Source organism: Schistocerca gregaria, chromosome X (assembly GCF_023897955.1).
Source record: "Schistocerca gregaria isolate iqSchGreg1 chromosome X, iqSchGreg1.2, whole genome shotgun sequence".
Lineage (NCBI taxonomy): Eukaryota > Metazoa > Arthropoda > Insecta > Orthoptera > Acrididae > Schistocerca > Schistocerca gregaria.
In genome coordinates, this window is record NC_064931.1 from 855,555,660 (window position 1) to 855,568,648 (window position 12,989).

General features: G+C 36.8%; 1 protein-coding gene across 1 annotated transcript in view; it reads left to right on the forward strand.

The window, feature by feature from the left end:
- LOC126299594 (tyrosine-protein phosphatase 69D) overlaps positions 1-12,989 on the forward strand; it is a 365,347-nt gene that overhangs the window by 291,806 nt on the left and 60,552 nt on the right. Inside the window, exons 20-21 of the mRNA XM_049991615.1 lie at positions 3,388-3,537; positions 3,617-3,787. Of these exons, the coding sequence (XP_049847572.1) occupies positions 3,388-3,537; positions 3,617-3,787 (321 nt within the window). The remainder of the gene's footprint in view (positions 1-3,387; positions 3,538-3,616; positions 3,788-12,989) is intronic.

Below are 12,989 nucleotides of genomic sequence, written 5' to 3' on the forward strand. Positions count from 1 at the left end.
GAATTTAATTGTAAAATGTATTCAGTTCTGTGGTGCTTTGGAACTTGCTCAGAGGGGACACGATGAATCTGATGCCTCTCAAAATAAGGGGTTTTTTCGTGAGCTAATTCAGTTCTGTGCAGAACAGGATAAAGATCTTAAAGTTCATCTCAGTCAAGCTTCACTGTTCAAAGGCATTTCTAAGACTGTTCAGAATAAACTACTGCAATGCATGTTGGAAGTCTACCATGATGAAGTTCGTAAAGAAATAAAACATGCCTATTATGTTGCAAAAATCGTGAATGGAACCACAGATATCTTGTGAATTTCAGTTGGTTATTGTTTTGTGTTATGGTGTTTTGGGGAAATATGTTGAAAGATTTTGGAACTTTGTTAAACCAGAAAGACAGAATGCTCATGCTATAGCTGAGAGCGGCAAACTAATAGCTCAGAGTTATGACGTCACAAACGTTGTGACTGGCAAGTTGAATGGGGTTCAGCAATTAATTAATGACAAATACTCAGACGCAAAATACATCCATTGTTATGCACGTCAGTTCAACCTTCTTATGTCTACGGCGGCCTCTGTTAATTGCTAAGCCCACATCATTTTTGCTTATTTCTTTTCTAACTCGCCATAGAAATAAAAAATGTTGCTTAGCAGTCATTGAAACGAGTGAGAGCAGAAAACTATCTCCCACTATTGAAAAAGCTGGTTCATACAAACAATGACTGTGAGATAACGAATTCATTTTGTGGCTATCATTTTTCTATAAGATAATGTGTCATGTGGACTTGCTTCCTAATCAGCTTCAGAAGAAGATAACCGAACTGTCCAGAGCAAAACAAGACATCCAGAACTTTGAAGCAGTAATGCAAAACATCGGAGATGATATTGACTCCATCGTTAATGAGATTAGTTTTGAAAATGACGGAACAAAGCAAGTCAAGAAGCCATGGATTTATGATGAGCATAAAAAGACATGCTTTGGAAGTGTGCTTTGCCATCCTTTCTGAAACTAAATTACATTTTCAGTTCACTGGACATCACATTGCAGCCGGCTTATTTGATGTAAATCAGTTTGACAAGCACATCACAAATTTTCCAGACAGATACATTGAAATTACAGACACATACATTTCTGGAAAAAAATGTTGAAGGGTGAGCTTGAAGTCTTGAAGGTAGGCTTGAGTTGAGAGCGGTTTCTGGCACAGTACCATTTCTTTCACTGGTTCTAGAGAATGAGCTTTGTGACACATTTGAAGAAAGTGTTAAAGTTTTGACGCTGCTAATCACAATGTCTGTATCTACATCAGAAGCTAGCAGTGCTTTTCAATGCTCAAGGGAATTAAAACATTTCTACAAAACACCATGAAAGAAGAATGACTGAGTGCCTTAGGGATACCGTCCTGTGAAAAGCCAATTGTGTGTGAAATTGGTGATTTCAGTTCAAGAGTGACAGATTTATTTGCCAACAAGGACAATCAACAAATGGATTTCCAAGACTGCTCCTACTAATTATTTTGAAGCTGTATGGAGTTGCTGCTTTTGGTGCGTACAATGCGTTTAGTTTCAGATGTTCTTAATTTGGTTAAGGCACTTTTCTGGCAGTCGGCCACGAACATAAAACAAACGAAGAGTTCTGGCTATCGAGGGGAGAAGAGCAGAGTGGGGAGGGGGCGGGGGGGGGGGGGGGGGGCAAGCCATACCCCTCTCACTGGCCTGGCAGTCAACATCCATGTTCTGCGCTCCTGGGAAGACAGAACTGACGTAATAATGGGCATATGGATCACTGATTCCATCTGGTGTTGTGAGAGTTGTATTCGAACCCTGTGACAGAGCAAGATTGCTCTCTGCACTCATTTCAAAATAAGAAAAGGAAACAACCAACAGGCACAATTCAGTGCAAAGCAGAGCACATAAATCATTTGGTAACGGCTAGAGCACAGTTGTTAGCTGAGGTTGGCAGTGTCATTAATGTGGTAGTTCAGGACCAATTTCCACTGGTATCTTAAGCAACCATACTTCAAAACACACCCTATTTAAGACTGCCACGTAAAAGTGTCCGCATATACCCTGTGAGCAGTGAGGAACTGTGCTGTTGATATGTGTACGCATGCATGCATTTGTATGTGCAAGAGAAATTTTCGAAGTTAGTATTAAGTTTTAGATCTGATACATACATGAGAAAAAGACCAGGAATATATCAAACTCTCACTGTACATAAGAAGAGGATTGTTTTAGTAAGTGTTTATTTCTGTTTCCCTGTACGTTTGATATACTGTCTTATGAAATATGTGAATCCAGTAAAGTAAATGTGGTACTTCTGGCACTGTGTACGTGCGGGTGCGCGCGCAGCGCACGGACGGACACACACACACACACACACACACACACACACACACACACACACACACACACACACATATGAGCGCGCGCGCACATGTTGTCAACAATAAATTATCAAAATTTCTAACATAACAAAGGTATTATGCTGGGACTTCTAAGGTATAGCATATTCATTACAAGTTTGTATAATCTTACAGTTTACATGATTCTGGTATTAATCATCTACGTGGAACAATACAAAAAGGAAAACAGTTCTGGTACATAGTCTACATATAGAGTTCTGAGTAGCGACTATTTACCTCGTCTTAGTTCTTCGATATTGCCAGTAGAGGGTAATAATTAGTTAGGAAAAGAAAGATGTCCAGATCAGTTACTGTCATTAGAAATTATTCTTGATAAGCATGTTATTACATGCTACCATAATAGGTGCACCCTCATGTTTGTTCTTAGGGGGGGTATTCATGTTCTGTCAGCCTGATTCTAGTTTTTGAGATAATGCTTTCTACTGGTAATGAACATTTTGATGAAAGGAACAATTAAGTATACTATGTCTGGTAACCACACTGAAAAAGGGAAACAATAGGTATGGAAACTGGAATATTACATTAAAGATAGAAATATACTGAATTATAATTTGCACAGAAAATTTGATCCGCAAATTCTGGACTCATACAACACTGATTCATTCAGGAAACTGTCGTTAACAATATTTTTGATGATTGTGTGTGTTCAGATATCATGTAGATTAACTTTACAATTCATGGTTAGGTAAGTGAATCACACTTCTTCCATGTCTGTTTTTTATATTTGAAGGAAGGTACTGACAGTTTCGGTCTGCTGTATATGGTGTGCCATATTCTCTGTAGGACATCATAATGCTTATGTTCATTGTGAATAATTTTTTAAGTAGTTGTTCAGTTTGTGGAAGTGTGACTCAACTTCTGCAAATAGACTTTTTGATTTATCCAAAAATGTTCATTTCTCATTTCTTCATAGACAAAAGTTTTAATTTTACAATCAGTCTTAACTTACAGACTAATTACCTAAATCATTTCTAGAAACAATATATTTTCATTTACCGGGCGCTGATGGAAGTGGCACAGTTTGGTGATACAGAGCTGGAAGTCTCGGAACTCAAAAGTGCAATAGAAAAATTACGCCAGAAAGAAAATGGGAAAGATAGGTGTAGAATGGAAGAAGATTTTGAAGTAAGTTGTTATACATTTATTGTATAGAAGCTCTAGAAAATATGAACTTATTTCTTATGTTGTATAAATTCTCCCATAGAAAATCAACAGAGTTCTAGAGGACCGTAAATCATTTTCTGTTGGTGGTGGGAGTGAAAATAGAGCAAAGAATCGTAATGAGATGGTGATTCCATATGACAGGAATCGTGTGATCCTGACACCTATACCAGGTCGAGAACATACTACCTACATAAATGCCTCTTTTATTGAGGTAAGTCTTATGTTTATTTTGTAATTACTGTAGCTTCTGTTGTTGTAATTTGCCATTGAGTATATCTTGTAAGTTTCATTGGAACACACACACTTATTATTCCATATGTTCAAAGTGTTAAGAGTAGATGTAATCAGTTTCTTAGACTCTGCAAGACAAGACACAAGTAATTCTCAAAAAAAATATTCTTTCATATTATTTAATTACCATATCAAAATTCGTGTCTTTATTGTGATATTATTTATCTGATACACCCATTACACCTTCAGCTCAAAGCATTCTGCGTACATCTTAGAGATAAACAGTGTCTGGGTTTCATTTGCCTGTTTATTGTTTTCCATATATTCTTCCGTCCTGAATTGTGTATCAAGCTGAAAATGTGAAGTATTAGTGAATAAAATTCAGGAGTATTTCACAGTACACTTGAAGTACGTATGTTGCAAGCAAAATTCTGAGGGATCTGCCACGTTAATATCCATCTCATAAAGTGACTATGAAATCAGAGAGAACTTATTAACAAATGTGAAGGGTGTAAATGCCTTGCATACAAAGAAAAGCAAAATTAACAAACCTAGAGAGCAGAGAGGAATATTCAGTGGAGCTAAAAGTAAAATTCTTTCTACGAAACTGAAGAAAAACCTTAAGAAATTTTGATCATATTCAAAGTTAGAGTTTTGATCTAAGTGTTCCCCCCCCCCCCCCCCCCCCCAATTGCCCAGTGATGAAAAAAGAAAGTATAAATACGGAGTTCTGGTTTGTGAAGTTGTTTCACCAAGGAAGAATCCTTGAATGCTGAAGTGATGTGTATTGAAGTATGTGCTTATGGAACAGAAGTTGTACTGATATTGACCAGCATAGGAAAATGACTAGACTTGATGGGAAACTTGTGTGGTTCTAACGTAACTACATCGGTTGTCAATTTTGATGTTGTTGTTGTTGTCGTCTTCAGTCCTGAGACTGGTTTGATGCAGCTCTCACAGTACTTACTGCAACCTACATCCTTCTGAATCTGCTTAGTGTATTCATCTCTTGGTCTCCCTCTACAATTTTACCCTCCACGCTGCCCTCCAATGCTAAATTTGTGATCCCTCGATGCCTCAGAACATGTCCTACCAACCGATCCCTTCTTCTAGTCAACTCGTGCCACAAACTCCTATTCTCCCCAATTCTATTCAATACCTCCTCATTAGATACGTGATCTACCCATCTAATCGTCAGCATTCTTCAGTAGCACCACATTTCGAAAGTTTCTGTTCTTTTCTTGTCCAAACTATTTATTGTCCATGTTTCACTTCCATACATGGCTACACTCCATACAAATACTTTCAGAAAAGACTTCCTGACACTTAAATCTATATTCGATGTTAACAAATTTCTCTTCTTCAGAAACGCTTTCCTTGCCATTGCCAGTCTACATTGTATATCCTCTCTACTTCGACCATCATCAGTTATTTTACTCCCCAAATAGCAAAACTCCTATACTACTTTAAGTGTCTCATTTCCTAATCTAATTCCCTTAGCATCACCTGACTTAATTCGACTACATTCCATTATCCTCGTTTTGCTTTTGTTGATGTTCATCTTATATCCTCCATTCAAGACACTGTCCATTCTGTTCAACTGCTCTTCCAATCCTTTGCTGTCTCTGATAGAATTACAATCTAATCAGCGAACCTCAAAGTTTTTATTTCTTCTCCATGGATTTTAATACCTATTCCGAATTTTTCTTTTGTTTCCTTTACTGCTTGCTCAATATACAGATTGAATAACATCGGGGAGAGGGTACAACCCTGTCTCACTCCCTTCCCAACCACTGCTTCCCTATCATGCCCCTCGACTCTTACAACTGCCATCTGGTTTCTGTACAAATTGTAAATAGCCTTTTGCTCCCTGTATTTTACCCCTGCCACCTTTAGAATTTGAAAGAGAGTATTCCAATCAACATTGTCAAAAGCTTTCTCTAAGTCTTCAAATGCTAGAAATGTAGGTTTGCCTTTCCTTAATCTTTCTTCTAAGATAAGTCGTAGGGTCAGTATTGCCTCACGTGTTCCAACATTTCTACGGAATCCAAACTGATCTTCCCTGAGGTCGGCTTATACCAGTTTTTCCATTCGTCTGTAAAGAATTCGCGTTAGTATTTTGCAGCTGTGACTTATTAATCTGATAGTTAGGTAATTTTCACGTCTGTCAACACCTGCTTTCTTTGGTATTGGAATTATTATATTCTTCTTGAATTTTTGATATAGTTTTGTAATTCTGTCAGAAACTCGGTGGTACTGTGCTCTTATAAACAATTGTACACGTTCTAACTTCAGTGTGCTGTATCACTGTAAGGTAGTTTAAGGTTTCTAGTACCTACAGTAGTGACTTTGGTAATGAATGAAAAGCACCAGTTTGCTTTTGTTCTACAATATTACTTTTATTGTGTTAACCAGCTTTTGACTTACAAGGCCATCAGTCTGAAGATGGCCATGTAAGCCAAAAACCAGTTTACACAATAAAAGTAATATTGTAAAACAAAAAGCAAACTGGTGCTTTTCATTTTTTGTAATTTTGTTCTACCAAGAAATGACGGAAGATTCTGTTAACATAACGTTGGTAATCTTTACCGTATTAATCATGGGAAAACATGTGTGCAAACTAAAATGTAATATTCTGCAAGAATTACTGTTTATGATAGAGTACAGTGAGCATGTTGAGTAGTGTAAAATTTATCATCGGATGCCGAGGACACACCAACGTAGTAACTCACATGAACATTAATTTATTTGTTCTACTGGTTGCTGAGCAATCGTGCCTCTGGATTATATTATTTTAAGAAATACAGCAACCAGTCACATTTTTATGTATTGTTATTAGTGTTTCGCACTTTTGTTCCTTTCCAGTTGATGTAATACATATTTAAATATTCAATTAGCACAGCGTAAATAGCCTGAAATTTAGATACTGCAGCTGTGTTTCTATTCTACATGTTGTTGCCGCAGTGTTTGCATGTATATTCGTGCCACAAATACTTCTGCTTCGAATGTTGCCCAAAAACAGTGCTGTATTGGCCATGTTGCTGACTGGTGTTTGTTTGCATTGAAGCAGAATAGAAAGGCAGCTGCAGCATCCAAATTGCAGTCAGTGTTTTTAATTATCTCCTAACTGAAGATTTAAATATGTATTGCATCAATTGAAGATGGACAAAAGTGCAAAAGTCATATTGACATAAATAAAAGTACATGAAAAGAGGTGTGATTGCTGTATTTCTTAAGATAAGAACTCGGAGGAAATACAACAAACATGCAGATTTGCACCAGATTAATTCTCTAAGACTGAAAACTGATAACTCATTATTGGTGAAGGCAGTGTGGGGCATGAATAAGCAACTTTAGGTACAAGAAGCTCTATTTGCCTGCCACACAGTGAGGTACAATCTGAGTCATGGACTGCACCACAGACATAATTAAAGTACTATTCAACTAGAAGTTGTTCCGCTCACAGACATTATGGCACCCTTTGTTATGGAACAAATAACAAAGGAACTGAAATAAGTACAGTTTATTTCAGTTAATGATAGTTCCGAGCATTTGACTTCATTTTCCTTCGACGTGTGGAAAAGTTCTATCTTGAAAAAAAGTTTGTAAACATTGTGGGTAACAGCACAAATACCAATTGAGGAGGAAAGAAAAGGAAAAGTAATCCCAGTCTCTATTTTAAGTAGCAAGAAAATAATGAAAATAATGTGGTAGGTGTAGAATGTTCTGCTTATATTGTGCACAATGCTGACCAAATTGATGCATATAGCTTACCCATTGACATACAGCACCACATGTTAAAAAAAAAACTAAAATTATTCTGAGAGTTTACCTGAAGTAGAATACAAGAAATTTTAGGTCTTAGTAAAACTAGATGGTTATCTTTCTACCAGTTGTTGAAAGAGTCATTGCTGTTTTCCAAGCTTTAAAATCCTGCTTCCTGTCCCTTAAGATGTGTACTATAACTAGTGACCTGAAAAATTTGCATTTGCAGTGAATTTGATTATAGATGTGTATTGTGCCTCAAAATATAAAAACGTGAATTTATGTAATAAATACTGTTTCATAGAGAATTCATAGCAGATTCCATATTTATAGATTTCTGGAAAGCATTTGACATGGTGCCCCATTGCAGGCTTTTAATGAAGGTGCAAGTATGTGGAATAAGTTCAGAGGTATGTGAGTGACTCAAAGACGTCTTAAGTAATAGAATCCAGTATGTTGTCCTCGACAGCGAGTGTTCGTCAGAGACGGGGATATTGTGCAGAGGGCCCCAGGGAAGTGCGATAGGACCGCTCCTGCTCTGTATATACATAAATGATGTGGCGAACAGGGTGAGCAGCAATCTGCAGTTGTTTGCTGATGATGCCGTGGCACATGGCAAGGTGTCGAAGTTGTTACTGCAGGTAGATACAAGATAACGTAGACAAAATTTCTAGTTGGTGTGATGAGTGGCAGCTAGCTCTAAATGTAGAAAAATCTAAGGTGCGTAAGGACCACGAAGATAAGATACAAGAAATTAGGGCTCGTACGGAGGCAAAAAAGGACTAGTAGTGGTACAGGGCTTCCTCCACTACGCATTGTATGGTGGCTTGTGGAGTATCTAAGTGGATGTAGAATTGTATCCAGATGAAGTATTTTTTCAGAGATAGTTTGAAATACCTTTTATTCTCTGCACATCAATATGAAAAGGTAACCAATTTTTGGCCATTGGTATTGCAGAACATCTGGCTTAGTCTAATTTGAAAATAAATATTCATAAGATTGCAAAATAAAGATCATACCTATGCGTGAATGCAACGACGTATCAGTGTGGTCCTAAGTTATGCTCTGGCACCATGTCAGTTAGGGGCCATTGAATGGTTTATAACATATGTGCCCTGTACTCAGAACTTGGACCTATACCTGGATCAAAATAACAAACTGAGTGACAACTAGACACAGAAAAGAACATTGTTGGCAGTTTGTTGTTACCCCACAAGCCAAATTTGCCAAAGGCAGCAGCAGCTGTGTGTTTCAGTACTAAAGGCCATCCAGTGTTCTCTGTGAATTTGCAGCGACGAGTTTTCATTGAATGGTCTTACCACTTTATTATTTGCCTCCACGGTTAGCTGGAGACATTCTTTTGTGTATTATAAAAAAATAGCAAAAAGAAACAAAGCACATGTTGAAAACTAATCACAAAAGTTACATTAGCAGCTGTAATTGTTATCCACAGAATGATACGATGAAGAAGAAAAAGCAGATGCCACGACCAAGCTTATTCTTTGGTTGCTTGTTGCTATGGTAGCTGCCGTGTAAACAATTAGCTGCCTATCATTTTCTTATTCTGATCTGTCTGTTAGTGTGTTGGAAAAGTAACAGTTTGAAGTTGGGGGAGGGAGGGATGTTTTTAACTATGGTTACAAAAGATACTAGTAGAGGTTGGACGTGAACTACCTGATTTATGGCTTTGCCAGCATCAACATTTTGACCAGGCTGAGCCAAAAATGCTGCTTCCCAACAGAAACAATCAGTTGTTGAAAGCTTAAATGGAGCCAAAAGAATATGAAAAGCAAAGACCATTTCAGAAAAAAAGCATCCACCAATAGATACTAATTTTGTCCAAAATAGCTGCTGATTTCTCCATAAACAGATACTACAATTTCAAGGCCCTACCATATCACCCTGAAGAATGTTTTTGAAAATTTGCTCACTTTCAAGCCAGTTCTCCAACAGTATTCTGTGCATTGAAAGAGAAGATGTAACAAAATGAATGTTTTGCTGAACAAATTAGACCCCCATAAAATGGGCTAGTGACACTAGGTCAGTTTAATGGTATCACACCATTCTGTGCACCTGCATTGGAGATATTCATGAATTGTGTGAACCATTTCTTGAACCTCTTTAGCCAATAAAGTGAAGTGCCCAGAATAAAAGCATGTGCTGGGTTAGTGTGATTTGCTGTGGACAATGGAGGACTACTTTGATCAGTATTCTGTAAGAAAACACTGTGAAGGTAAACTGGTAGACTGGAACATAACCTGATTGTAGTGTCAGTGAAAAATGGCAGGAAATTTTTACTCATTTTCACAATGAACGAGTGTGTCGAAAACATACTAAAATCTTCGTTAAACTTTCACTAGCTATTCCAGGTTCTAAGGTATCTATCAAAAGATTGTTTTTAATAATTAAAGCTTTGTGGACAGATGGAAAAAACACACTCACAGACTCAAGTTAGAAACAGTAGCAGCGAATCTTTACCATCTTCTTCAATGCAAAGTATGTGAAATTTATGTTTATATTTACATCCAAATTGTATATACTGCTGTTAACCTCTCATCATTGTTTTGTTCGATTTTGTGAAAATAAATTATTATTGAAACTATGCTGATGGTAATTGTGTTGCATCCAGATTTTTACTTACTTGTCCTGAATTTTTGTTTGTTTTGAAAATATACTAAATTTGGTTAAAAGTAGTATAGGAACCATAATTACGTTGTACGTCTTGCAGCAGTTATTCATCATGGTCACTGTAGTTATAGAGCATTCCATGCAATTAGGGAAAAACACACAGCATTCTCATTATCAAGAAGAGTTTTATAACATGTGCATTACTATATATCTCTGTAGCTGGCATCAGCCTGTTGTAGATTGTTTTATGAGATCTAGAATTTCATCTGATGGAATTCAAATGCCTTCTGTCATGTTTCAGGTTATCATTAACTTGGATTATAACAATGTTGTCACGTATGTAAGTTTGCTACTTACAGTGACCATTCAATTCTACACCATTCTTCTGTTGCTTATCTGCATATCTGATGACCCATTCCAGCACCAAGTTAAATAAATGTGGGGAACCTGCGTCATCCTGCTAGAGCCTCTAGTTCTCCTAAGTACAGTTTGCGAAATTGATCACTGTTTTCTCAAAATGTTTTTGAAAATATATACTAGACAAAGTTCATTCATCAAGATAATATTCAAACATCATACACTGGCGTCCAAAATTAAAGCAACAAACTGCTATTATGCTGTGTGCCCAGAATTCATATTGATGGACGATAATGCTCGACTTCATAGAGCACAGGTGGCTGATGTTTTCTTGGAAATGGAAGATATTGCATACATGGCATTGCTTACTCACTCTCCCAATTTGAATCCCATAGGGCATGTCTGGGATGCACTAGGGAGATTGTTTGCGTCATGTCAGCATCCACCAAGAACTCTTCTAGACTGTGAGCAGCTCTGCAAGAAGAATGAGGGTTATTGCCTCAATATGAGATTGATGACATATTCACAGCATGCCACATCATTGCCAGGCCTGTATTACTGCCAGAGGTGGTCACAGCTCATACTGAGCACAGTTACCAGTTGTCGGAACATGTGTACAAATCTGTTAAGTTGGAAAAAATGAAGAACTTTTTTATCTACCATTTTGCATTTGTCTATGTTCTGTATTCTTTACATTGTTTCTACATTACTGTCACCTGTTTATACTGTTTTCTGGCAAAATAAAAGCAACCTTGAAAAATTTGAATTTGTTGCTTTAATTTTTGACACCAATGTATGTTAGTGCATGGTCTTGTGGCGATATGAATCAGTAACACCTTTTCAGGCTTCCAGCTACCAATTGGTTAAATTCCCAGGGGCTTTTGGACAAGTACTACATGGCCATTGCCAAGTGACTTCCAGGTTTTCACATCCAATGGTATAGATAACAAAAATGTTGACATAGTGATTTGTTGGAGCTGAACCCTAGGCAAGGTTTCTTATGGATGGTGCTAATTGTTTCCACTGCACCTCCATTCCATAATAATGAGAGGAGAAGGTGACGCTCCATTATCAATTGTTAAAGTATGAAGAAGAGGTAGACTACATAAACAAATTTCATACTTAACAAATGGTGAAGTACAGGACCTTGAAGTACTATTAGATAGGCTTCTGCAATGATTAGTCAGTTGTGGACAATGTATGTGTTCTGATATAGCTACAGGAAAAGTAGTGAGAGAACTAGTAGGGTCAGCTATGATTTAGGGCACTGAAAATCGGATAATGTGTTGCAATATTAAAAATGTTGCATGTGTGCCTTATTTTTTAAGTAAATATGTAAAGGGAAATCAAATTCTTGTAGCAGGTAGTCTACTGTCTTCAAATCAATTTGAAATTTCCTTCCATTCTGTATAATTCAAAAGTAATCAGACATTATATGTTACATGGATTGATATTACCTGGAATGGCTGAAGCTGATCTGACAAACACACAAATGAAGAAATAAGTCTTGAAGGTCTTACATTGTGGTGTTTTAAGTAGGAGAAAGAGACAGGCAGAGAATATGAAAAATAAAATAATAAATGCACTAACTGAAGAAGTTATTTAAAATTTCTTTCTTGGACGTTTTTTAGTCTCCTGTTCTATAACTTAGCATGAATTTTAATTGTATTTATTCTATCCTTTTTTGTGTTCAATATCATATCTCCTCTTGGTGAAAAAGGAGCTCTAGCTCCAAGTTAGAGATTAATTTCTATTTCTTTCATTTCTGCCTGTTCCAAGATGTGTTCCTTTGTGAAAACATGCTAAATGCAAGGAAGCTTTCGAAGATCAAATTTGGTCCAACATTCAAAAGAATTAATTTCAAAGCTTGATTTGATTTGTTTTCTTTATTAATCAATGAAACAATTTACATTGTGTGGATTATGATCTGCAGATGAATTCAAATTGGGGGATGGGAGAGAAGAAAGAATGAACACTTTTTTGGGGGGAAGTTACGGGTTTTATTCCACTTTTTATAGTACCTTTTTTTAATGTGAGGAATACTTGAAGTATTTAGTCAACATTGTAAACACTCATTATCATTACACATGTAATAGCAAGATCCTCTCAGCTCATGTGTGATATATCCCTGCACCTCTCTGGAGAGGTGTTTCAGATGCATGTTGAATCCCAAATTTGGTCATGTGATTTTATATTTCCATGTAATTGGAAGCAGTGCTTTTTCCTTGGATGTTTCCAGTAAACTTGTGATGACAATTTTTTGTAGGAATCTTTTAATGTGAGGGTTAGCCCCAAAAAGACAGTGATCTTTAAAGTCTATTTAATTTGAGGTTACATAAATAGAGCTTTTACCTTTACTTGTGAAAACTGAAGAACTATCTCAACTATATCTACAAATTCTACATTTGCATGACTACTCTGCAATTCACATT